At 48.7% G+C, this 27,567-nt stretch overlaps 1 protein-coding gene across 1 annotated transcript in view; it reads left to right on the top strand.

Annotated features, from left to right (window-relative positions):
* The window catches only part of RAB11A (RAB11A, member RAS oncogene family), a 101,683-nt gene extending 92,081 nt beyond the window's left edge, over positions 1-9,602 (top strand). Inside the window, exon 5 of the mRNA XM_085644630.1 lies at positions 7,985-9,602. Within this exon, the coding sequence (XP_085500756.1) occupies positions 7,985-8,124 (140 nt within the window). The 3' untranslated portion in view covers positions 8,125-9,602. The remainder of the gene's footprint in view (positions 1-7,984) is intronic.
* The last annotated feature ends 17,965 nt before the right edge of the window (positions 9,603-27,567 follow it).

Below are 27,567 nucleotides of genomic sequence, written 5' to 3'. Positions count from 1 at the left end.
TCACTTAAAAAACCATAGGTTTCACACATGTTATAGTTAGCTGTACATTTCACTCGTAAAAAACCAATGAAATTCCACGTTATAGTTAGATCAGGTAACTATAACTTGCGCGACCGCAATCCACAATGTGTAATTTCAGATGTCATCATTGATGTCATGAGTGATGTCACTGACCATGTCATGAGTGATGTACTATGTGACGTCATCAGCAGTTTATTGTGGGCACGCAAGTTATAGTTACCTGATCTAACTACAACGTGGAATTTCATTGGTTTTTTACGAGTGAAATGTACAGCTAACTATAACATGTGTGAAACCTATGGTTTTTTAAGTGAATATATATATATAAAAGGAGGTGGGAATAGCATGGAAGCCTTGTTTGCTGGTCATTCACGCTGCAGTTGCCTATGATTAAGGGCGTCAGGCCCGAAACGCGTCAGGTGTGGTTTGCCAATGGACCTTCCCTGCTTTGACCGGCTTGCTGCGAGTGCGTCCCGCAATGTGGTGAACCCTTTTCTTCCAAATATTGCGGCCCTACCTGGTCGTGGGACGTCACCACCGCTTAACTGAGCGGGTCCGCTGCTGTCTTTCAGTTACAGTGGCATTCGGAGCAGCGAGTGACTGTACTTATGGGGGAAAAGTTCACGAGGTGAAACCTTGAAATTTTAGAACTTTGTCAGTGCGAGAGACCGGCAGCCCACTTGGGCATCATGTAAAGACTTCCATTCCCAGAATGCTTTGCTATCTTGCTCACTTGATTGATATGCAAATAAAAGGAGGTGGGAATAGCATGGAAGCCTTGTTTGCTGGTCATTCACGCTGCAGTTGCCTATGATTAAGGGCGTCAGGCCCGAAACGCGTCAGGTGTGGTTTGCCAATGGACCTTCCCTGCTTTGACCGGCTTGCTGCGAGTGCGTCCCGCAATGTGGTGAACCCTTTTCTTCCAAATATTGCGGCCCTACCTGGTCGTGGGACGTCACCACCGCTTAACTGAGCGGGTCCGCTGCTGTCTTTCAGTTACAGTGGCATTCGGAGCAGCGAGTGACTGTACTTATGGGGGAAAAGTTCACGAGGTGAAACCTTGAAATTTTAGAACTTTGTCAGTGCGAGAGACCGGCAGCCCACTTGGGCATCATGTAAAGACTTCCATTCCCAGAATGCTTTGCTATCTTGCTCACTTGATTGATATGCAAATAAAAGGAGGTGGGAATAGCATGGAAGCCTTGTTTGCTGGTCATTCACGCTGCAGTTGCCTATGATTAAGGGCGTCAGGCCCGAAACGCGTCAGGTGTGGTTTGCCAATGGACCTTCCCTGCTTTGACCGGCTTGCTGCGAGTGCGTCCCGCAATGTGGTGAACCCTTTTCTTCCAAATATTGCGGCCCTACCTGGTCGTGGGACGTCACCACCGCTTAACTGAGCGGGTCCGCTGCTGTCTTTCAGTTACAGTGGCATTCGGAGCAGCGAGTGACTGTACTTATGGGGGAAAAGTTCACGAGGTGAAACCTTGAAATTTTAGAACTTTGTCAGTGCGAGAGACCGGCAGCCCACTTGGGCATCATGTAAAGACTTCCATTCCCAGAATGCTTTGCTATCTTGCTCACTTGATTGATATGCAAATAAAAGGAGGTGGGAATAGCATGGAAGCCTTGTTTGCTGGTCATTCACGCTGCAGTTGCCTATGATTAAGGGCGTCAGGCCCGAAACGTGTCAGGTGTGGTTTGCCAATGGACCTTCCCTGCTTTGACCGGCTTGCTGCGAGTGCGTCCCGCAATGTGGTGAACCCTTTTCTTCCAAATATTGCGGCCCTACCTGGTCGTGGGACGTCACCACCGCTTAACTGAGCGGGTCCGCTGCTGTCTTTCAGTTACAGTGGCATTCGGAGCAGCGAGTGACTGTACTTATGGGGGAAAAGTTCACGAGGTGAAACCTTGAAATTTTAGAACTTTGTCAGTGCGAGAGACCGGCAGCCCACTTGGGCATCATGTAAAGACTTCCATTCCCAGAATGCTTTGCTATCTTGCTCACTTGATTGATATGCAAATAAAAGGAGGTGGGAATAGCATGGAAGCCTTGTTTGCTGGTCATTCACGCTGCAGTTGCCTATGATTAAGGGCGTCAGGCCCGAAACGCGTCAGGTGTGGTTTGCCAATGGACCTTCCCTGCTTTGACCGGCTTGCTGCGAGTGCGTCCCGCAATGTGGTGAACCCTTTTCTTCCAAATATTGCGGCCCTACCTGGTCGTGGGACGTCACCACCGCTTAACTGAGCGGGTCCGCTGCTGTCTTTCAGTTACAGTGGCATTCGGAGCAGCGAGTGACTGTACTTATGGGGGAAAAGTTCACGAGGTGAAACCTTGAAATTTTAGAACTATGTCAGTGCGAGAGACCGGCAGCCCACTTGGGCATCATGTAAAGACTTCCATTCCCAGAATGCTTTGCTATCTTGCTCACTTGATTGATATGCAAATAAAAGGAGGTGGGAATAGCATGGAAGCCTTGTTTGCTGGTCATTCACGCTGCAGTTGCCTATGATTAAGGGCGTCGGGCCCGAAACGCGTCAGGTGTGGTTTGCCAATGGACCTTCCCTGCTTTGACCGGCTTGCTGCGAGTGCGTCCCGCAATGTGGTGAACCCTTTTCTTCCATATATATATATATATATGATTTTTTTTGGGGGGGGGGGGGGATACCTGGACCAATCTTTAAAAATGACCCTTTATAATAACTGATCCATCTATTCATTTATCATGTGATGTGAGTGTGTGTGTATATAATATAAATTTATTACAAAAAAAATTGATGGTTCTGTTTTTATTAAGGGTCATTTTTGTGGATTGGTCCAGGTATTCCCAAACAAAAAATCACAAATGGCTGAAATAACCACTGCTCACTTAAACAGTTTTATTATGCATTGCTCTGTTGTTCCCTCTTCCTAGAGGCACCACTTTGGAGTAATTGATTGTAACAGATGGGCACAGACAGAGAATAAATATTAATGAAGTGCGGAAAAATGGAGAAAGGGAACAAATTATCCGCAGATGCTAAACAGATTAGATAATAAAGGCAATAAGAATTTGTAATGCACAGCCTGAATTAATCAATATATGTATCAAGTTAACAATTGCACAAATGAATTCAATAGTTTGCTATACTGAACGACATGTTTACTGTTTCTAGTACTTACACAAATATGACCAGCAGTATACTCTGCCATGTGGTGGCTGCTTATTAGGAGATCAGGCTTTGCGAAAATATTTAAACTGGGATGTCAAAATAAGATGTATTTAAATTCAGCATGCCTATTCACAAAGGTAAATTCACACATGTAGATTTACTTGCATGTTAACTTACTGCTGCTACTGGTAGTAACTTTAGCTGTTCACCATTTCGAAGTTTTAATTTATTACTTATTACAAGGTGCAGGCTTACTCATAACGAGGTGGAGCCTGCTAAAATCGGATTTACCAGTGTAAAGTTTCTACTAGTAACCTTTCACACATAAGCGGAGATCTGCCTTGGTACAGTATGGGGAAAAATATCAGCGTTTTTTCATTTTTAACAAGATATTAAAATATTTTATTCTAAATAAACATGTAAATTAACTTAAAAGAATTGAAATGGAATTAAAGTATCATCACATTAACTCAATTAAATGATATGCTTAATAAATGCAATATATTGATTTGATTTTATATCTTATTTTTTAACTCACTGTCATTTTTATACCTAATGATTATTTAGTAAATGCTATTGTTTAATTTACATTTTGTATGAAAACTTTGAAGTTTTATTAAATTGTTTAAACATATTTTAATATCTAATACATTGAAGCAACTTTTAATGCTACATAGGTGTGTGCGTGTATGTGTGTGTATGTGTTTATATATATATATATATATATATATATATATATATTTCTGTGAAAAAACAAAGGTTGCAGGGACTTTATAGTTAGGCTAACATTTGACTCGTAAAAGAGACCCAGAGAAATTCAGCAGTTAGCTGAGGTAATTATAACTCTCACCCCCGCAATGCACTGCTTTTGACCTCACATACTACATGACATGGTCAGTGACATCTCAAATGATATCACTGATGACATCATCTAGTGATTTTGAGTGTTTTCTAAAAGTTGCTGAGTTTTAAACATATATACTAAGGTAAGTGGTTGTGGGAGTTTCTATATGGGTGAGTGAGTGGGTATGTGAAAGACTGGGTGTATAAGTGAGTATCTGTGTGGGTGAGTGAGTTGGTGTATAACCCAGTGTAGTGTTGAAGGAGGATGAATGAGTGGCTGTATGGGTAGGGGTGTGTCAGTGGCTGTAAATAGTGACTGAGTGCATGAGTGTATGAATGTGTGACTGAGCAGGTACATAATTGTCTATGGGTTCAGTGACACTGAATAGAAGTGACTATATGGGTGCATGAGTGTGTCTAAGTGGGTGTATGTGTGAGTGTATGGGTGAGTGAATTGGTGTGAGTGTATTTGTATGGGTGTGTGAGTGGCTGCATCAGTGAGTGTGACAGGTTGTATGGGAAAGTATGTACTTGTCTCTGACTATATAGATGACGGAGTAGATGTGTTGGTATATCTGAGTAAGTGAGTGGGTGTGTAACTGTATGGGTGAGTGAGTTGGATATGTGAGTGACTGGATGAGTGAGTATTTGTATAGGTTACTGAGTAAACAAATGGCTGTATGAGTGGGTGCGTATCTGTATACATGTATGACGATGTGTCAGTGGCTGTATTGCTTAGTGAAGTAGTTGGTTGCATGAGTGTCTGTATATGGGATTTAGTGATTGCGTTAGTGGCTGTATGGGTGAGTTAATGCCTGAGTGGCTCTGAGGTGTGTGTTTTTTGTGTGTTTTTGTGTGTGTGTGCTTTTGTGTGTGTGTGCTTTTGTGTGTGTGTGCTTTTGTGTGTGTGGTTTTTTGTGTGTGTGGTTTTTTGTGTGTGTGGTTTATTGTGTGTGTGGTTTTTTGTGTGTTTCTCATTTGCAGTGAGCCAGGAGGCACGTGTATAGAGGAGAAAGGGAGCGGTGCCTCTGGCGACTTGCCGGTCCTACAGGTTTTGTGTTTTTTTTGTTTTGTTGTTGTTGTATTTTGTACAGAAGGGGTCTGTGAGGTTCCCCCCCCCCCCTTCCCGGGCCAATTTTTACCCCTGGGACCCCGACCTCAATTATGGGTGCCCTGGCCCTATCCAGGACACCCACTGCCATTGATGGGGGCCGCGGGGGAAGCCTGAAGGCCTGCTAACATGCATCTCCATGTGTAAAAGCAGTTGTGCTCTGCTTTGAGCAAGCAAGAGCAAAATGCTCTCCCTTGCCCAAAGCTGAGTACAGTTTGCTGTGGCTTGGCGGGAGCAGTAAAACTCCTGCCAAGTCATAGCAAACAGCTATGCCCCAGGACTGGGCACCCTGGGACATAGCAGAAGCCGGCCCTGGGGGGGGGGGGGGGTCCACAGGGCCATCTTTGGTTCCAGGAGAAGGGCCGTACGCCCCCCCCCTCCCCCCTGCATAGTTTACACTGGGGAGGTGGTGGTCCTCGGTGCACAGGGGTGCACCTCCCACATATTTAAATATTAGTTCCCCGTGAGGTGGCGATCCTCCGGGGTTTACAAAATCCTAGGAGGGGGCCCCCCTTTCCATAAGCCTGCTTGCTCCCGGGATTTGGCCCGCCTGGGGGGCTTCCTGAAAAAGACGCCTTTTATTTTGATTTGTTTCTATTTTGCCATGAGTACACCTGCGAATTCACAACAAAATTTGAATAAAGAATAAATGCTTTCAACTCCGAGCAACGTCTCATTTGCTGAAGCCAACAAAACGTTGCAATAATCCAAGCAGCTAATCACCGGGGCCTGGACCATCGTTTTCCTTGCTGAAAGGAGACTGAAGAGAAAGGCTCTCCTCAATAAGCGCATGATATGGAAACAGGAACCTGAAATTGACATCACCTGCTCTTTCATGGCAAGAGGTTGGTCAAGGCGGAGCAATCCCGAGTTCTGCCGGCCACCAGTCAGCAGTCCATAGTTATTGGGCCTTGCCAAATAGGAAATTACAAGCTGTTTTTCATCTGCATATGATATTATCTTGAAGCCAAAGGCTCTTACAATCTTGACGAGTGGAGCAACATATGTTGAAGAGCAGAGGGCTAAAACAAGAGCCCTAGGGCACCCCCCTTGTCCAGCGACATTGTGCGAGATTTAAAAGAGCCTAATATCATGGTTTGGGTTCGGTTGGACAAGAAATCGCCAATCCAATTTAGCGCTGTCCCATGAACGCCAATGTCTTGTAGCCTATAGAGTAATTTGGGATGGGACACTATCGAAAGTGACCTACAAGTCGAGCAATACTAGCATAGATGGTATATTGGCACCTAGAGCACCTCTGATATGGTCGGTGACTGCTACCAAGACCGTCTCAGTGCTGTGAGACGGTCTGAAACCCGATTGTGATGGGTCTAGGATGTTAACCTCAAGGTACTCTAAAAGTTGTTTAAATAATCCTTCCAAGAGCTTACCCAATAAAGGAAGCAATGTGATTGGATGATAACTAGAGAGGTTGGAAGGTGCAAGATTATCCCTAGGCCCCCTTCCATGTGGCAGGGATGTTTCCAGTGTTAACTGAAAGATTAAATATCGAATGCATGGCAGGGGCCAACTGATAGGCGGGAGCAACGGAGATCTTGGGGGGACAAATATGTAAAGGAGATTCTGATTTTGCTGAAGCAAGTGCCACCTGAAGTTCCTCCAAGAAAAACTCCTTGAACTTTCCAAAGTTTGGAACCCCCTGGGTGGGGGAGGTAAGGAAAACCTAGTCTCCTCAGGATGGTAGTGGAAATTCTGATATATTTTGTTTACTTTTTCTTCAAAGTGATTAGCCAGAGAATCGCAAAGAGGCTGGGATGACTGGATGTCTAGAGTACATGCTCTAGGATTCTTTAAAGTCATTTAGGACTCTGAATAACGTTTTCAACAGGTTTTTTGCCAGGGAAATTTGATCCGAGATGAATAGTTTCCGAGCAGCCTTCATGTTGTGGTGGTAGCATGTAAGTGCTGCTCTGTACATCTCCCTGTCGCAGGTATTATTAGAGCACCTCCACTTTTTCTCATTTTTTACATGATGATTTCTCCGTTCTAAGAGCCAACGTATACCATGGGGCATGGGTACCATGTGTGGGATTATGATGCCTTTGGCCCTTGGTGTCAAGAAGCATGACACCAAGGGCCATTTTGGTGTGTGGGGGGTATTTAAACAAACAGTGTGCGTCCAACCACTGTCGGATACACACCTTCCTCTACCCATGATATCTGACCCCAGCCCCCCCCACCTCCCCCGAGGTGGATTCCTTCGTTTTGTAACTGATTCTATGTGGAGGACGTATCCACCTCCAATGCCCATGTATGGCGTTACCTCTGCATGCCCCAATCTTGTTATTTATAGCAGTGTCTATAATAGACATTTTAATGGTGTTTTTGAAAAAAAAATGGCAATACCTCCCCCTATCCTGCGCTATTTAGTGAAAGGGACGTCATTATAGGTGAGGAGGAGGCTGGGGTCAACCAGGTTTCCTTAAATAAACCTACTTCAGGACACCTTGCAGAGAGCACGTCCCTGAGTTCTGTCGTATGTTTAGGTAAGATGATATGCAGAATGGTCTAACAATGACTATCTTATCTCAATTTTCAGCTGTTAACTCAATGTATCTTTCAGTGAAGTGCCTTCTTTGATTCATGCTTTTGAATATTGCAAGCTCTACTTCAGTGTTTTTGCGTAAGATTAACTTGCTAATGTATGTTTTACATAATTGATAGCATTACTGGATCTCCTTACTTCTAGTGTTCATAATAGAATAGCAGCAAAGTTATCTTCGACCAGTCCGGTCTGGCAAATGGACTCATTCAGGTGTGTGCTGCCTGCATTGTAGAAATAATTCACTTGACATAAATGTTTTGTTCTGAAATCTTCCCCACTCTGTCCCTTTGCAGAAATTTACCGTATTGTCTCCCAGAAGCAGATGTCGGATCGGCGAGAGAATGACATGTCTCCAAGCAACAACGTGGTTCCAATCCACGTGCCGCCTACCACGGAGAACAAACCAAAGATGCAGTGTTGTCAAAATATTTAAGATGCCCCAGCCACCCTCCTCGGAGGTGCTGCCTAGTCCTCTTTCAGACGATTTGGAATGCTCTTGCTGAGCCCGTTCCTTCCGGGCTGGATGCCTTTTGTTTGTTCTCCCTGTCTTGGGTTTTTACATGTTTCAAATTCTTATGATTTTAAAAAACAAAGTTCTCCACTGGCTCAGTAAGATTTCTTACCGCCACTCTCAGGGGAGGAAAGTCTTTAACGCCTATGGGGCTGATCCGTTATGGGTGAATTCACAATAGTGCAGTACATAATTTTTCTCGCTTAACTGCTATAAGATTATGTAATGTTTGCTACACACTTGAAAATATGCTGCTCTGCAAGCACATCAATACAGGAAACAAAATGCTGTTGCACTGCGATGACTTGGTTGATTGTAGTTTTATAGTGGCCGGTGCCACCAATGATTGCCTTATGGTACTGGGAACTGTGAAAAAGAAAAGCAAGTTAAATTGCAGGAAGATGAGAAAAGCCATTGCAAAACAAAACTGACTGCTAGATATTTGGGTCACTCTCTAGAATGACAATTTTGAGTTGTTCTTAAAAGCAGAATGGTTTTACATGTCTCATAGTCCTAGGTACAGTAGAAGTCCTCCTTGAAAGTAGTTCCTGTCCTCCACATCAGTCTGGGGATGGCCACTGAACCAAACCACAAACCCTGATTCTCGGGAGTTTGGAGGATTGTTATTTGTATTTGTAGCAAGTAGGCCATACAAATACTTAAAAATACCCGGGGTTTAGTTATGAGGTCAAGATGGACTGCTTCTTTGTACATGAGACTTGTATAGATACCACTTCAACATTTTGCTGATGAAATGGCCATTATACTACTATTGTCATCCTCGTTATGAATTAAGACTACAGGATGGGAAAGATTCTCACAGTTGAACTAAATTTGGTATTATGAAAGATTCAAGTCAATAAGCCCCTACCCTGGATTTTTAGTATTACTTTCAAAGGCAAATGAAAGTTTTTACAGTGTGTGGAATATTGATCTCGAAGGTCTGTGTGCAGAGATCTGGAAATTGGCACTTCAAAAGTAAATTTTCTTAGACTGTGGAATGTGCTCATGAGTGATCTTGCTACTCAATATTCACGTTGTTGCCTTGCGCATGCGCATTTAAGAAAGTTGCAAAGCTGGATCTCTGTGTAACGTTGCAGGATACGATCACTAACCGGGATATAACACTGGAAAAAATGCTACTAAGTCGCTACTAAATCTATAAAAGTATTGTTAGTGTTAAATAATTACCCCTCTTCAATTTCTTTAATTAAGTAATCCCCATAGCAATACTGCAAGAAAGATGCAGGTGGCATTCCGCTCGCAGTAAACATTTACTTCCTAATTTCGCCAAATACCTTGTTCATAGTACTAAACCTTTAAGGATTGCTGCATGCAGTGCCAGGAATATGGTAAGTGGGCAAAGTTGCAGTGTTACAAGAGCTTCTGCTACACAAAAATTATTTCTACAACACAAGTGTGAAAACTATGTAGGCTGTGTGTTTTGGCAAAGAAGAGACCTAAAGTGCGATGTGTGCTCACCCAGAAATTCCTCTCTCCTCAAGTACAGTTCAAAGGTAGTACCACTCAATGAGGTGTGTGGTGTGTTAAGGACTTCAGCCATGTGGATGACCCTTCAAAATTATATATATATATATATATATATATACACCTTATTTAAACCAGTTTTTATTGCTTTATCACAAATAAATCCAATCACAACCCTCCCTGCACCCTTGTACGACGTGCAAGGCACTTTTGTTTTGTAATGTGTCATGTCTCTTCTTTTGATAAAGCGTTCTGCTCCCTGTCTGTGCTTGCAATCATCATGTTTGGCAAACTAGATGAGTGTACTGCAGGCCTCTTGTCTTCTGGAATTGAAAGATGAGAATAGAGCTGGGGGATGGTGATATGACATGGCAGAGGGAATAATCATTTCACACTAACCGAACAACATTCATTCTCCTCAATTTCTGGGGAGCAACATTTTTTTCTTTTTCTTTTTTTCATTTTAAATTGTTGGTGGAAACTCATGGGAATTCTTAGATATTTTCTGTTTATTAGCCATCCTATTTCCACGTGTTCGTTCACTCACTTCTGCGTTCTGCTGTCTTCTCTCCCCCATGATGCTCTATGTACTCCTGGATGCATATGGACCTGAATTTTTTTTTTTTTTCTTCTTCTAAATTTGGCAGTGGATTTTTCGCTTATCCTGTATCTTTTTCTGTTTCTTCCAACTGATTTGAAAGAATTTGTGAGTTTACAGACTATTTCCGATGCATTTTCTCTTAGTAGCCTTGCAGACTTGCAGTCAGATATTCTTCGCTGGCATCAATATCCCTGCCAAGAAAATTGCTTTTTCCATAACATTTAGATTCTGTTGCGTGTTCCACAGTACTCGTGTTAAATTTCCTTTTTTTTATGCCCGTTTTTGAACCACTATCTGAATTTCTATCCACCATTTGCACCCCCCACACCCAGGCTTGCTATGTCATCCAGGTATCTTTATTTTGCTATCCCTGTTATTTTGTTAAACTCTTATGGAGAGAGGGTGTACCATGACAATGCTGCCAAAGAGGCCTACTACATATTTTTCTGCTGGTTAGACATGACCCAAACACCTATGTGTAGAACATTGGATGATACTTGAATAGCAAAATGCTTACATTTTCCATCATCAATGTTCATAAGAATTTATTGTGTCCTAGTTTCCCCATGCTTGAATTGTTGGTGCCTCTGCCATATGTGCATGTGGACTTGTGGGCTAGTTGCTCTTTTTAGGTGAGCATATTTGTTTAATGGATGTAGTTACAGGTTCTTGGGTGTTGGTGTACGTTGTTCATAGTCTTGCATTTTTCCCATTTGGGAAGGGTGAAGATGGGGGCAAGCAGACCGGTGGTGTGTCCGTGGAAGGGTGAGGGGAGGTGCTTGTGTGTGTTTTGGGGTTTGGGTTAAAGGCTTCCTTGAAATTAGTATAGTATTCCACTATGTCCATCAGTATTAGTGTATGCGTTGTCTGAAATCCTTTGGGGTTTTTTTGTGAGGAAGTTTATGCATTTTTCTCTTGGCACTCCGGGGTGTTCTATTGTTTCTGCATGTGTTTTGATGGGGAATTCCAAGAGGCCCATAGATCTAAGTTGGGTTATTTCAAGATGTCCATGGATATCAGAATGAGTTGTTTCTAGATGCCTCTCGATCACAGCATTTATTCCAAGATGCCTCTGCATATGTTGCTTGAGATGTTTACAGAGGTGACATATAATTGTTTCCAGATAAACATTAGGAAGTCCATGAGTATCAATCGGTGTTGAGTGCTTCTACATAAGTTTGAAATGTAAAAGGCTTTTTCTGGTTTTGCTTTGAGTGGATATTATTGGACCAAACCCTCTTCTACATGTCTTGTATAGTTGTATAGATGCCAAAGTATATCTGCAAACGTCACAGTTGTTTGGCAGTTTAAAGTGACCAACTTTTGCTATAGTTGATCAATTGTAGGCCTGATTTGGTAGCTTCTATGAAACATTCCTTTGTGTTTACTAAAGTGTGCAAGCTTATAGAGGATAGAAAATGTCCTTGTACGTACCTATATGTTAGCGCACGTATGCCATTTGAAAAGGACTTCTCAGGCAGCACTGTGTTAGTAGGTTGTTCCAGGAACGTAAGTTCCATGATTCATGAGAGAAACTGAATTATCAAACTCTAACATAGCAGTAAACCAAGAAAGCTGTAGGGAAAATTGACGTGGTAGTCTACCAGTGTGCTCATCCTGCAGTTTATCTGTCTTTTACTTCTCTGCTCTCTTTCATGCATTAAACTTCATTCGTTGTCCACCCTACAACGCCCCACTATACATTTTAGGACGATTAATTTTTACAAATCCATTCCACACATAGAGCATGAAAAATGGTGGCATTCCCCTCTGCCCTTCTGTCTACATAGCAAGGGATTTTGTGGTGCTGCCATTGCAGCTGGCCTGGAATGTATTCATGTATGGCCTTATCCTCTGTCCCTTTGCCCACCCTACTGCCTGGCGGTGCTGATGAAGTGTCGAGGCACACAGAGGGCATTGCGCTTGTCATCGACTATGTTTGTTACCATTCCTTTTCTTCATGTTTGTTCTCTTCTGAAGATGCTGTTTGATCTTTGTAAATGACTACTTTGTATTTTATGCATGTGATGTATTTTAATTTGTTATGTTTTTAGATTGATTTTGGTGCATATGGTCACAGTAACTGATTAAAATGATTTCAGGGGCCTACCTTTGTTGTCCATCCATTTCTTTTGATGAATGGTATACGCAGCTCATAAATCTTCACTTTATCTACAACTTTGCAGCACTTCTGGAATCGAAGATATTTTAAAAACAAGAGTGACCTAATGATTGTAAGAACATTTCGACGAATGGTCACAGTGGTTAAAACTGATTTAAATTTAGCAAAGAACAAAATTACTTGTTTAGGTTGGAATTACACATGGCGAGCAGTACTCTGTGGGATTAACTGTTTTGATGGCACAGGAGAGGGATGTTGGGGATTACCATATCTGATTACCTCAGGTTTCAAACATTGTGACCAGGTAGTGCAAAGAGACAGGATTTTTGTTGTGACTGGGGAGTGGGGTTGATTACCAACAGACAAAATTGGTACCACCATGTAACTCATTGGCAAAGCCTCGCCAAGTTTACTGTGCCCCTTTCTGAAAATCTCACCTAAAGTATTGTGTCCAGTTCTCAGAGGCCAAGTGTTTACAATAATCACAATTGATAGAATTGAGAGTGGACTCTCTTTGATGGAAGGGATGGGAAAAGGGGGACTATAACAGATATTTTGATACCCAAGATAATACATTATGTAGACAAAGTAAAAATGCCCAAGTTGAAGTGCTTATCAAGAACAAATAGTAATACAGTTAACCTTGTTTGGAGATGTTCAGGTGTCGAGAAGAACTTACCTTATGCAGAAAAATTGCTACATGCAAAGAAATGTCTTCAGGAAAGAGTGATGAGGGCACAGTTCCACTGGATGGGCCTTGCAATTATCATGTTCCTAGAAAACCTCTGCTACATTGAAGGATCATAAAGGATGCCAATGTTATCTTTCCCTTCTCCGCTAAGCCTGTTCATGTTCTTGGTCTTGAAGTAAGAGTAAACCTTCAATATCTGGGCAAACAGGTACATTTTTGGTAAAAGGAAAACCAGAATCAAAGATCTGTAATAGGTGCTAGGCTAGAGCTGTGCAAGAATGCTCCCAAGTGTGTTATAGCCCTATCCGAAAGAGACACCTTGGGGATAGATTCCTTACCTTAGAATAATCCCCAGGCGTCAGACTGGATCTGGAAAGTTTTGCTAGCAGTACCCCTGCGCGCCAGTAGGTGGCGTCGTGCGGCACCGCGTCCGTCGCTCGTGTCGTAAGTGCCCAGATGACGTCGCGGAGACTACTTGGGCACCACTCATGCACGCTAATGTCAGTTCTTTCTTTTTCCACGCCAGCAAGCGCAGATCCAGTTAGAGCACGTACCTTAGTCACTTTTTGACTACACTTTTGCGACTTTTTGTCTCCCTTTTTCTCCTTGGTGCACGTAGGAATGCCTGGATTGCAGTGTTGTGGGGCCAGCCGTCGCAATATATCGGTGGCGGACCTCCCCGGTGTTTCCCTCTACTGCCTGGAGACAAACCACGACTCCCGATCCTGCCGGAAATGTTGAGCCATGGCCCGAAGGCCTTGAGGGAGTGGTGCCGGAAGCTGCTGGAGGTCCGGCATTCGTCCCAACGCCGTTCCAGGTCCAGGGACCGTTCCCAGGAACGCTCGCGGGGCCACAGTCGTTGCTCCAAGTCTTCGCCCTCGGATTCCGGTAAGCGATGACATAAAAAGAAGTCAAATAAGTGTGTTTGCTCCGAAGTCCCCCTCGTCGGTCCTCGGATGCGGACGAGGGGGATAGGGGTTCTGCCCCTGTGGCTCCTTTGGAGCCTGGGTGTCCCGCGGCCTTCCCGCTTTACCCGGGTCCGTCGGCGAGTCCCGAACAGATGCAAGAATTTCTTGCCACCATGGACCTCCTTTTTAGGCCTCTGGCTCCCGCCGGCGTGCCTTCGGGCCCCGCGGTCCCGTGTCCAGATCCTGTTGGGCAGTTGGTGCCGCCGCCGGATCCAGCTTCGGCACCACAGGATCCTGTGCTGTTGGCTCCGCCCCCGGCGCCACGAGGTCCAGCACTGCCGGCTCCGGCCCCAGCGCCACCTTCGGCTCCGCCTCTGGCGCCGCAGTGGGTGCCGTTTGTCCCACCCTTGCCCCGGTTCCAGGACCATTTCGTTCCTACCTGGGATCCGCATTGGGAGGCGGCCCCGGCCGGCGCCATTCACGGCGCCGTATGTTCTTTCTCCTGCTCCAGCTCTGCCGCCGCGGTCTGTTCCCCTGCAATGGAGGTGGAGGATGACTGGGAGGGGTCCGAGGACCCTCTGGCCCGTCAGTGTGACTTTGAGCAGGACTGGGTGGACGACTTGGAGGACGCCGGTGACCTCGATGTCTTTTCTGACCCGGGGTTTGCTTCTCTCCCACCTACCATGGAGGAGGGTGCTTCCTACACGATGGTGCTCCGTTGGGCTGTTGAGGTCCTCAACCTCTATCTTCCTACGGTGGCCCTCAAAACTAATCTCCTCACGGAGGTGCTCCAGACGGTGTCTATTTCGTCGGAGCCCCTGCTTCCCTTCAACGACGCCCTCACCGATGTCTTGTTGGTTACTTGGTCGAGGCTGGCCACAGGGGCCCCCTGTGGCTAAGAATGTCGCCAGGCGTCACTGCCTGGTTTCTGACCACTCATCCCACGCCTGAGAGTCTGGTCATCCAGGCCTCGACATTGCAGAGTGCGTTTCCCACGGCTCCGCCGGATAAGGACTCTAAGAAGCTGGAACAGTTCTGTAAGCGATTGTTCTCTTCGGCCAGCTTGGGGCTGTGGTCGTTGAACACCGCCTTCTTATTGGGCCGCTATTGCCACACGGTGTGGGTTACGGTTGCTCAGGTGTTGCCATAGTGTCCTGAGGAGGTCCATGCTGTGCTTTCCCAGGCGGTTTGCTTAGGGTAAGGATGCGGCTAAGTTCGCCATTCGGTGTGGTTTGGACACCGCTGACTCGTTGGGCAGGGCGATTTCTAAGACTGTGGCGCTGCATCGCCTCGCCTGGTTGCAATCTACTGGGTTCTCGCTTGACATCCAGAGCTCGCTCATGGACATGACCTTTGATGGCACTCGCTTGTTTGGCGATCAGGCTGACAGTGCACTTAAGGACTCGCGGGCCACGGCCAAGTCCTTGAGTCTTTCCGCAAAAAGCCCGGCCACTCATGGGTTTCGTTCCTTTCGTGGCCACGGCAGAGGCACCCAAGCACGTTCATTAGGCAAGCCTGTGCAGAACCAGCCTCAGCATGGTCGCGGACGTGGTTTTCGCAGGGGCGGGTCTGGGAATCAGCGTGGGGGTCAGTCCCCCTCCGCCCCCGCTGCTTCTACCTCCAAACCTTCCTAATCCAAGCTTTCGGGAGCACCCCACGCCGGTGGGTGGCAGGATCTCCCACCACCTCCCCATACTGGCACGATATCACATCGGTCAAGTGGGTGTTGTAGATCATCCGCAGCGGTTACTCTCTCCCCTTTCAGTCCTCCCCTCCAGCCCTGCCACCTCGGTGCCACCGCATGTCGGGGAATCACTTGGAGGAAGTCACGGCAGGAAGTCACGGTCCTCTTGGCTAAGGGGGCCATCGAGTACGTTCCTGGGCCGGAAGTAGGGAGTGGTTGTTATTCCCACAACTTTCTGGTCCCCCAGAAGGACCAAGGGGGCAAAGAGAAGTTGAAAATGCTGCCCTGGAGACTGGATGGTAGCATTGGACTTGCAGGACGCATATTTTCACATTCCTGTCCTGCTGGCCCACCGGCATTACCTGCGGTTCACGGTAGGCCAGGACCATTTTCAGTTTGCCGTGCTCCCCTTCGGCCTTACCAGCGCCCCTCGGGTGTTCACGAAAGTGATGGTGGTGGTCGCGGCTCATCTGCACAGGTCAGGGGTGCCAGTCTTCCCTTACCTCGACAACTGGTTGTTGAAGGCGGGCTCGCCCCAGGCAGTCGTCAACCACCTTCAGACTACGGCCGACCTGCATTTGCTGGGGTTCTCCATCAACCTGCCGAAGTCGCACCTGAGTCCCCCACAGAAGCTCCCCTTCATCGGAGCGGTTCTGGATTCAACACTGTTTCGGGTTTATCCTCCCGAGCAGCGAGTCCGGGATATTCAGGCTGTGATTCCGATCTTTCAGCCTCTGTCCCGGGTTTCAGTCAGGATGACCCTCCGACTTTTGAGCCTGATGGCCTCCTGCCTCCTGCTGGTGACACATGCCAGGTGGCATATGCGGGCTCTGCAGTGGTACTTGAAGTTCCAGTGGGCGCAGCATCAGGGCAACCTGTCCAATCATGTCCAGATCTCGGAGTGCACTGCACAGCAGTTGCAGTGGTGGCTCACGTATCGCGATTGGGTCAATGGCAGATCCCTCTCCCTTCCCCAACCGGAGCACAGAGTGGTGACGGATGCGTCCCTCCTGGGATGGGGAGGCCACTTGGGAGAGGCGGAGATCAGAGGCCTCTGGTCTCCAGCGGACTTCCGCCTCCATATCAATCTGTTGGAGCTTCAGGCGATCCGACTTGCACTGAAGGCATTCCTTCCCTCTGTCCGGGGAAGTGTGGTGCAGGTGTTCACGGACAACACCACATCTATGTGGTATTGCAACAAACAGGGCGGGGTGGGGTCCTGGACCCTATGTCAGGAGGCTCTGCGCCTCTGGACATAGCTGTAACATCAAGGCATCACCTTGGAGGTTCAACACCTGGCAGGTTCTCTGAACGCCAGGGTGGACGAACTCAGCCGCCGGTGCTTGATGGATCACGAATGGCGTCTGAACTCTGACGTGGTGCAAGGTCTCTTTCAGCAGTGGGGAGAGCCTTGGTTAGATCTATTCGCCACCGGTGAGAATGCGCAATGTCATCAGTTCTGCGCGTTGGAATTTCCAAGGCGGCACTCGCTAGGCGACGCGAGTGGAGTTGCGACCTATTGTACACCTTTCCGCCTATACCACTTCTGCCCAGAGTGCTAAAGAAGATTCGGCGCAACCGGGCCCAAGTTATCCTTGTGGCTCCGGATTGGGCACGGAGATACTGGTATCCCGAGCTAATCAGCATGGCGATCGATCCCCCGATCCGACTGCCTCTTCGGGAGGATCTTCTGTCGCAGCAGCAGGGTACGGTCCTCCACCCGAACCTGTCCAGTCTCCACCTCCATGCGTGGAGATTGAGCGTCGACAGTTGACCGCTTTTGATCTTCCTCCCGAAGTCTGTGATGTAATTCTGGCAGCCTGGCGTCCCTCCACTAAAACTGTATACACCTGCAGATGGAACAAGTTTGTTGCATGGTGCACAGCTGAGACTGTGGATCCCCTTTCTGCCCCTCTTTCCAAAGTCCTTCTGTTCCTTCTTTCTTTGGCCGGGCAGGGCTCTGCTCTGGGCACTATCAAAGGTTATCTTTCGGCCATCTCCACCTTTTTACGGCTTCCAGATCAGCCTTCTCTTTTCAAGTCCACGTTTGTTAACCGTTTCCTGAAAGGCATTACGCACACCTTTCCTCTCGTGCTGTTCATAATGCCTCAGTGGGACTTAAACCTTGCCTTGTCTTGACATATCTGATGTGCGCTCCCTTCGGGCCCCTTCATACCTGTCCTTTGCGTCTTCTCACTCTCAAGACGGCTTTCCTGGTAGCTATCACCTCTGTCAGAAGAGTGAGCGAGCTCCAGGCTCTTTCTTCCAAACCTCCTTTCCTTTCTGTTCATCCGGACAAGGTGGTTTTATGGACCCGTCCTTTCTTGCCAAAGGTTGTCACGCCCTTCCACATAGGGCAGACCATCATTTTGCCCACCTTCTCCTCCGCATCCTTCAAGGGAGGAGGAGAAGCTCCACCGTCTAGACCCAAAATGGGCGCTCGCATTCTATCTGAAGCGTACACAGCAGTTCCGGGTGGATGACCAGCTCTTTGTTGGCTACATGGGCGCCAAAAAAGGTTGGGCTGTGCACAAACGGACCATCTCGTGGTGGGTCGTTCTGTGCGTCAAAGCATGTTACTCCTTGGCTAAGAAGAAGCTTCCTTTGGGGCTGCGTGCCCATTCGACCAGGGAAACGGCAGCCACTACTGCCTTGGGACGCGGTGTAACCTTGCAGAACATTTGTCAGGCAGCTACGTGGGCCTCGCTGCACACGTTTACTAAGCATTACTGCCTTGACAGTCTGGTCCGGAGAGACGGCTTCTATGGCTGTTCTGTTCTCCATAACTTCCTGGTGTAATCTTGTTCACAGACCCACCACGGGGTTGGTATTGCTGGGGTATCTATTCTAAGGTAATGAATCTATCACGAACGTGTCTTTCAGATGCACAAGTTACCACTTGTGTAACAATATATCTGTAAGAGACATTAGTTAGTGATAGATTCCTTACTGCCCCACCCATTCTCCCTGTTCTGCGTACTGATTTCTAGGGTTAAGGTCATCCCCTTTTCAGGGCCCTAGTTTCATGGCACCAGTGGTCAGTTTCTTGCATGGATCTGCGTTCCTGGCGCGGAATGTCGTGTACAGAACTGACGTCAGCGCGCATGGGTGGCGCCTAAGTCTCTGTGACGTCATCTCGGCGTTTACGACGCCAGTGACTGATGCGGAGCCGCACAACGCCACCTACTGACGCACAGGGGTACTGCTAGCAAAACTTTCCAGGTCCAGTCTGATGCCTGGGGATTATTTTAAGGTAAGGAATCTATCACTAACTAATGTCTCTTACAGATATATCGTGTAGAAAAGTGGCTCTGTATATACTGTTCCGAAATAGGTACAGTGTGCACAGTCCCCAGAGGTTTGGCAGAGGCTAAAGTTAGATATAACCTTACTCTCTAAAGTGGTAGCTTGGTCGAGCAGTAAGGCAGTATCAGAGGACCGTGTAAAGCTTTTGTTGCACACACTCAGTCAGCAAATGGTCTCACACACTCAATAACTGAACTCTAGGCCAATGGTTTTTGTATAAAAATAGGTAGTTTTATTTTAGAACCAACAATAGGTATCAAAATATACTTTCTCAGATTGAGATACCATAGTACTTTTCTATAGGCAATAGGCTTTTGAAAATAATAGTTACAGTGGTTGCAATAGGCAACACAATTTCGAACACAATAATACATTGAGCTCAATGGGAATTTCAAGTTAAATGCAATTAGTTACTTTAAGGATTACTTTTCTAACTCCAGGACTGGATCCTAGATTCAGTCCTGGGACAGTTCCTCGAAACAGGTGAGTAAATAAGTTTTAGTTACTGTTGTGATTTTTAAGCAATATTTTGGTATTTTAAAAGTTGACACTTGGAAACTTTTTCTAATAGAATCACCAGTGTTATCCTATGGGAGGAAATTCACTTAGCAGGCAAGTGGGGTTATTGTTACTTTTTCTAGTTCAGTGTTGGACTCTGGATCCAGCACTAGTGTACCACCTGTAAGCAGTTGAGAGAATGCATTTAGGTTATACGGGCGATTTTTAACGAATATTTGTAAGTTTGCAAAATCGACAGAAGAAATTTCACAGAAAAACAGTCAATGGTTTCCTATGAAAGAAAATTCAAGTTACAGGTAAAGTAGGTTCTAGTTACTTTTGTATTCCAGTGCTGGGCTCCTAGGTTCAGCACTGGGACATCTCTCTAAAACAGGTAAGTAATTACGTTTTCACAGTTGGTGCGATTTTTAAAGAATATTTGTAGTTTGCAAAAATCAACAAGAAATTTCACAGAAAAACAGTCAATGATTTCCTGTGGAAGAAAAGCGAGTTAGCGGTAAGTATGGTTGTAATTACTTTTCAGGGTCCGTGCTGGGCACCAAGATCCAGCACTGGGATCTCTCCTGATAGCAGGTGAGTATTTTCGTTACCCGGTTGATTTTAGATGAATATTTTAAAGATTAGAGACTCCACACTTAATTTTCAAGTGGAACCAGTCAATGCTACTCTATGGAAGAAAAGTGAGTTCTCGGCTTTTGGTTAAGTACTTGACCGGCAGAGTTAAGGTTCTGGGCATAGACTCCGGGGTCTCCCAGGGTCAGGTAAGTACAGTTGTTACACCCTCAGGGGCACAGGGGCAGCTGGGTGCAGAGTGAGTTAGGCCCAATGTTATCCTATGGGAGGCAGGGGGCCTGTGGTTGGTGGCTGCTGGCTAGCAGGCCACACAGCTGTGGAAGCTAGGGACGCTAGGTGGCGCGCTAGCGAATGGACGCCTTCTTGTAAGGCTCCCGCTGTCCGGCGCCGTTACTCCGGTCATTAATCCTGTTAGCGGGCACACCTGGGTGCCGTCGGTGCCCTCAAGGGTCCAGGAAGCTGCCGAGAGTGTGCGGACGGGAGCGGAAGCTCCTAGCGGCTGGGACATCGCAGCGCGAGACACTGCAAGTTGCGGCGGCGGTGACGCTGGAAACTGCTGGGCGCGGACCTCGGATCAGGCTGCCAGGCGAGGCCGCGGCTGGCGACGGGGCAGAAGGCCGCGAACGGCGGAGACGAATCGGCAGGGCCCCCGACCCTGTGGAGACCCGGAGGGCTTGCAGGAGCACACCGGACGTCCAGGGAGCCTGGTGAGAGTGAACAGAGGCGACTCCCCCCCCCCCCCCCCCCACCCCCACCCCCCCCCCCCTGTCCCCCGAAGATAGAGTGCCCGCATCTGGCCTCGGGCTGCTGGTGTTGGGGGAAGGCCCTCTGAGGCCGGAATATTTTCGGAAGCGGGGACAGCGGGGACATCGACCCCCTCCCCCCCCCCCTGGCCGCCGGGAGGGCATTGCAACGCAGCGTATTGGACGCAGCAGAGACACTCTTGAATGGACACTGGGCCTTGCGGAGGGACGGCAGCGTGGTGATAGGTGTCACTGCTGTGGGCAGGCTGGCCCCCCGGACCTGTGGAATACGGCTGGCTCCCCCTGATTGTGTGGTTGTGAAGCTGGTACACACGTGGCCTGCAACGCGCAAGGGACACTGGTGCAGCGGCGGGGGCGACTCGCCCAAGGCCGGATCGCGGGGCAGCGGGGCCTGAGCTGGTGGTGTGGAAAACCCCTACCTCCGTGCCCACGATGGGCAAAACGGATGCCAGGCAGCCCAAACTCACGTTTGCGGCGGGCAAAAAAGTGATAGCGCCTGAAGAGAAGTCGCATCCCCCGGACGAGACGGCGGAAACATCGGGAAGTGCGGTGGATGCGGCGCTGAATTTGCAAGCAGTACTTTCCGAGGTGCGCCAAGGTTTCGCGACCATCGCGGATAAGGTGGACCGACTCTCGTCGCGCATGGATGCGGTAGTGCATAAGGTGGATGCGCACGAGGGTCGCTTGAAGGAGGCGGAACAACGCATATCGGACTCGGAGGATGTGGTCACCCAACACACGACGCAGCTCTCCAGAATGGATAACCTCCTACGTGTCATCGCGGCTAAAAATGAGGATTTGGAAGCGAGGAGTAGGCGAAACAACGTACGCATAGTAGGTATCCCGGTAACGACCAACGTGGGTAAAATGGAGGAGTACGTTGAGAAGATGTTGGTGGCGGCGATGGGATCAGAGATATTCTCTACACACTTCATAGTGGAGCGGGCGCATCGGGCCCTGGGACCCAGACCGAAGCCGGGGGCGACGCCTCGGCCAATTATAGCCCGGATGCTGAATTACCGGGACGCGGCCTTAAGGGCGGCGCGAAGTGTGCGGACATTGTCATATGAGGGCAATTCCTTCACGCTGTACCCGGACTTCACCCCACTGGTCCAGGAGGAACGGAGGAAATTCCTTGCAGTCAAAAATAAACTGCGCAACCAGCAAATAGACTATGCTTTGCTCTACCCCGCACGGCTGCGGGTCACGCACCAAGGGAGACAAATTCTTTACCAACCCGCAGCAGGTGGAGGATTTTCTCAAGCAGATCAAACGGACTCGGAGGCTGGACGCAGGGGCGGATGAGGACCTGGCCCCTGGTCAGGAGCGGCTGGCTGAGGGGGAACAGTGAGTGGCCTGTACTGTGTATACATATTGACTCATCGGTAAGCGTGGGGCGCTGCTCCAGAGCTGTCATACGAACTTAATGTTGATGGACTTTGAAAAGATCTACGGGTGGGCATAGAAGAGGGGGTGGACGGGGGGAATAGGGTACTAAAAGCTGTTTCCGTGGTCCCTAGGATGGGGGGTCCCTCGTAGTATGCGATGCAGAACTGTATTTCTGTGGCAGGTAAAGGGACATTATTGGGGGTCGACGGTATTCCACTGGTTGTCTCCGATTATAGCGCCGGACACCCCCTCCTGGCTGCCGGGCTGGGCTACATGTGCTGTGGCTCGGGCGGGCTGTCATGCGAGGGGTCATAGTGGTGCTGCCTAGATACGTTACCCGATGGGAAGTACCCTAGCACATGTTTTTGAAGTTGAGGGGTGTGTTAGCCCTAGTTATTGGGGGACGTATGGGAGGGATGGGGAGGGAACGCTGCTGGCAGGTTGGGGGTTGCTACAGTGGGAGGGGGGGGGGGTACCAGGGTAGGAATGTATGTTTGTATGATTGGCAATGGCGAACTAAGAGTAATGCAAATCATTGGTATGGTGTCGGTCGGTTGTGGAAGGCGAAAACGCTGGGAATGTACAGTGCGGACGCTGCGGGGGTCCCTGTGGCCTCATTGGCGGGATGTAGCTGGGGTACTGAGTGGTATGGCGGGTCCCCCTGGGCGGGCGATGCGGATGGGATGGGGTGGCGGGCTGGATCATGCATGGCTGAACGGAGATGACAGAACAAAGTCATAGCTCTAGACTAACGGTTATGTCCTGGAATGTTCGTGGGCTGAATGATGCGAGAAAATGTCGTAAGGTGGTGGCCTATTTGGACCAGCATCAAGTGCAGGTCGCCCTGTTGCAGGAAACGCATCTTGGCCCCAGGGCTACTTACACCTTTGCGAATAGGTGGGCGGCAGTGCGATGTTTCTCCTCATATTCTGCATATGCCAGAGGTACGGTGATTCTGATTAGAAAAACGGTGCCGTTTGTACGCCTGGGTGAACGAGTGGATGAGGAGGGGAGATTTGTATTGTTATGGGGCAGACTGGGAACTGACACGATTACGATTGTCAATTGTTATGGGCCTAATGTGGACTCGCCTGTGTTTTACACCAAATTGTGGGGTGAAATACTGAATATTGGATCCATGCATGTCATTTGGGGTGGGGATTTTAACATCACATTGTCGCCTGGGCTGGATAGATCGGATGGTAGTCCCCAATATAACAGACACGCGAGAGATGCGGAGGTGGGTATAATGGTGGAAGGTGACCTAATAGATAGTTGGAGGTTTGCGCATGCTGGAGTCCGTGAGGGAACGCACTTCACGGTGTACGCTAACACTTGGGCTAGACTCGACTACTGCTTGTTGTCCCGTGGACTGGCGGTTGATTTGGGCAGGGTGGTGCATTTGCCGCGGTCCTACTCGGACCATTGTCCGGTGCTGGTGCAGGTGGCTGTCCCGGGATACGGTAGAGCGCCGCCGCGGTGGCGTATGCAACCCACGGCATTATTGGACCCACTGTTTCAGACGGAATTGGGGGAGGAGATAGCGGAATTTTTTCCACGAAATAAGGGGTCGGTGGCCAGTGTTGAGACTATCTGGGAGGCGTTTAAGGTCACGATTCGTGGGTTTTACATCTCCAAGAGCTTTGGAGTTTTGAAGTCGATACGTAGCACTCTTGCCAAGCTGGAGGCCGAACTTAAGGAATTGGAATCTGCCATGGCCCGAGGGCCGATGGGCCCACCCCACAAGGAGTTTAGGGACAAGCTGTCGCAATATGAGAAAGAGGCGGAAAGAGAAGCCAATTTCAGAGGGAAGCACTGGCGGGCCCGCCGATATTGTGAGGGGGAGAGACCGGGGCGAGCGCTGGCGGGCATTACTAGGCCTATGAGGGGCGTCTCACACATATTAGAGATACGCGCACAGAACGGAGCTCTCTACCAAGACACAAGGGGAATATCGCGGCAATTCACTGAGCATTACCAGAGGTTATACACAGCATGTGATGCTGGGGAGGTTCAGTTTGGGGACTTCCTAGACGATATCGCTTTATGCTGGTTGAGTGATGAACACAGGGAGTTTCTGGGGGCTCCGTTTGAGCTTGACGAGATACGGGAAGCGATCATGTCGTTGGGTAATGGCAAGGCGCCCGGGCTGGATGGCTTGCCGGCGGAATTTTATAAATGCTATATTGACATAATGGCTCCGGTGCTTCGAGAGGTCTATGAAGACTCCCTGGAGGCGGGTGTGCTGCCGGGCTCGATGAGAGAGGTGGTGATCACCTCCCTGCTGAAACCTGATAAGGCGGCGGAGGATTGTGATTCCTATAGACCACTGTCCCTCATAAACTGTGATGCCAAGATCCTGGCGAAGGTGCTTGCCACGCGACTCTCATTGTTAATGACTAAAATTGCCCTCCCTGATCAGGCGGGGTTTGTCCCGGGTAGGTCCACCGCTAGTAACTTGCGGACGCTCTTCTCCCTGATCCAAACGATTGCGCCGGAACTGCCTGTCGCGGCAATCTTCCTGGACGCAACTAAGGCGTTCGACTCTGTGGAGTGGAATTATCTATTCGCTATTCTGTACCGGATGGGTTTTCCCAAAATCTTTGTAGCTTGGATAAAACTGCTTTATACTGACCCCACGGCAAGAGTGTTGATCAATGGGGAACTATCGACCCCAATCCCATTAACTAGGGGGACCAGACAAGGGTGCCCGCTGTCCCCACTACTGTTTGCTATAGCAATTGAACCACTGGCGTGTCGTATCCGACAACTCCACAAGCACAGTGCCTTCAAATGCTGTCAAAGGCAGATTGATGTGTCCTTGTATGCGGATGACATAACGCTATATGTGGTGGATCCGCAGAATAATCTGAACTCGCTGCTCCGCGAATTTGTAGTATTTGGGAGAATATCTGGGATCCACATTAACTGGAGGAAGTCACAATTTTTCCCCCTGACGGCGGCGGTCGACCGATATGCCTTGGATTACCCGTTGGAGTGGTGTGACTCGGATCTCCGATATTTGGGGGTTCGAGTCTCGACGGATCGAGGAGAGACCCTGCGCCTGAATTATGGCACAGCCGTAAGCAAACTTGCGGAGGATGTGTCGCGGTGGCTTTCGTTGCCGTTGACCATGGCGGGTAGGGCTTCATTGATTAAAATGGTGGTGCTGCCTCGCTTTTTGTACCTCTTCCAGAACATTCCGTATTACCCAGGTGCGTTCTTTTTCCGAACGCTGCGCTCTGAGTTGCTGCGATTGTTCTGGGCTGGTAAACAGCCCCGCCTGGCCTGGTCGACTATCATCCTCCCATACAGTAAAGGGGGATTTGACGTTCCTGACTTTCAGGTATATTATATGAGCGCGCAAGCCCACTTTGCATATCATTGGATTACCCCTACGCCCTATATGCCGCAGCTGGCGGTCGAGGACTGGGTGGCCCGTCCTCTGCCGTTACAGGGCCTCATTCATGGTCCCGTGACTGCGATCGAGACACCGCTCACCTCCGTGACGTGCACGATTGATGCTTGGCAGCGCATATTGCGCAGACTGAAATCCGGCCTACTGTATGCCCCGCGGTTGCCGTTGGTGTATCACCCGGGCCTCTCTCTGCTGCAAGAAGTGGGGTTCCGCGTGTTGTGTGCTAAGATAAAGATCCGATATTGGGGAGACCTCTTCGAGAGTGGGCAGTTTAAGACGAGGGAACAATTTTTCGCGGGACACCAGCCTAATCCACTGGAGGTCTTTTATTATCTCCGGTTGCGACAGGGGATGGGAATGGTGCTACCGCATTATCCGCAGGAGCCCGATTTGGTGAAGCCGTTGCAGGTTCTGCTCGCTACCATGGATGGTCGGCATTTAGTCTCTCCGTTATATGGCAGTATTCGAGAGAGCACCGGGACTGCAGGTTGTAAGGCACTTCGCGGTTGGACGGTTGAGTTGGGTAGGGTAATTACTGAGGCGCAATGGGCATACTGCTGTGAGCTCACCTCCCGGATTTCCTCAAGCTGCAGATTGCGCATTATCCATTATAAGTTCCTGCAGCGCTGGTATTACACTCCTGTTAGGAAATATCGATTCCGTCTGTCAGATTCTGATCAATGTGAAAGGTGCCGTTCGGAGGGGGCTGATTTTCTGCATCTGGCGTGGTCGTGTGCGGGGGTGGCTGACTACTGGCTGCAGGTCCACACGGCGCTTACGGCCATGGTGGGGGCTGTGGTGGAGCTTGACCCGTTAGTGATGCTGCTGGGCTATACGATGTCGGTGCCTAAGCAGCACCGTAAATTTGTCACAATTGTATTGCTGCTGGCGAAACGACGTGTTGCATGTAGGTGGGGTAGGGGTCGCGCACCAAAGTTTAAGGACTGGTTGGCGGATGTTTTGTACTGTCAGGACCAGAACGTGATATATGCCGAAACGCAGCCATTGAAGAGCAGGGCAAAAGACATATGGGATCCGTTTCGAGCGTATCTAGCGGCGCTGGCAAGCTCCACTGACGGGGACAATTGAGGCTGGAATGAACGTGGTGGTGAAGAGATGAGGGTTGCTGTGGGTGACGTGATGCCCTGCTTGATGGCCCAGAGTGACTGATACTGAGGTGATCCGGGGTGGATTGTGTGGACGTGATGCGCCCCAAGGTGGGGATATATTGTGCAGTGCAGGCTCCCAGGGGGCCTGGGGAGACATTCCATTGCTCTGTGACCTGCGGCTGCCCGAAATTCCATTACACTGACGTACAGAGGGTTATCTGCAAACACGCCGCCGGGCCTCCGGGTTGACGGCAGATTGGCTGTGTAACTGATGGTTGAATTCTCCATGCACTGTCTATTATAGCCGGCCGATGCGGTTGTAGGCGTATATCTGTATGGTTGCCGAAAGTTGAAATAAAGGTTTTTGAAACTTAAAAAAAAAAAAAAAAAAAAAACACAGCTGTGGAACCTGGGCTCCTGGTCACTTGCTCAGGACAAATGGGGAAGTAAGTTAAAGTAGAAGTTGCACTGCCAGGGCCTCTCGGACGGCTGGGTGCAGGGTGCCTTTGAGCCGTCGGGCGCTCAATGGATTGCAATGGAGAAGCTCAAGAACAAAGGATGCAAGCTCGGGGACGAAGATGCTTCAGGTGCGTCCACCACTTTGAGAGGTAAATTGGGTAGTTTGAGGATAGGTAGGTACCCAGGAGTTGGGCACAGGGGGCCGCCGGGTGCAGGGGTGCCTTTTGGTGTCGGGAAATCTTATCCTCTGCTGATTGCGGTTGGCGGGGTCCCTGGTTCTAAGGCTGCAGGCGTTGTCAGGAGCGTCTAGGTGAGTCCTTGGGTGCTGGTTTTG

Source organism: Triturus cristatus, chromosome 3_1 (genome assembly GCF_964204655.1).
Source record: "Triturus cristatus chromosome 3_1, aTriCri1.1, whole genome shotgun sequence".
Taxonomy (NCBI): domain Eukaryota; kingdom Metazoa; phylum Chordata; class Amphibia; order Caudata; family Salamandridae; genus Triturus; species Triturus cristatus.
The sequence above is the reverse complement of the archived record's forward strand: the minus strand, read 5'-3'. Positions and strand labels throughout refer to the sequence as shown.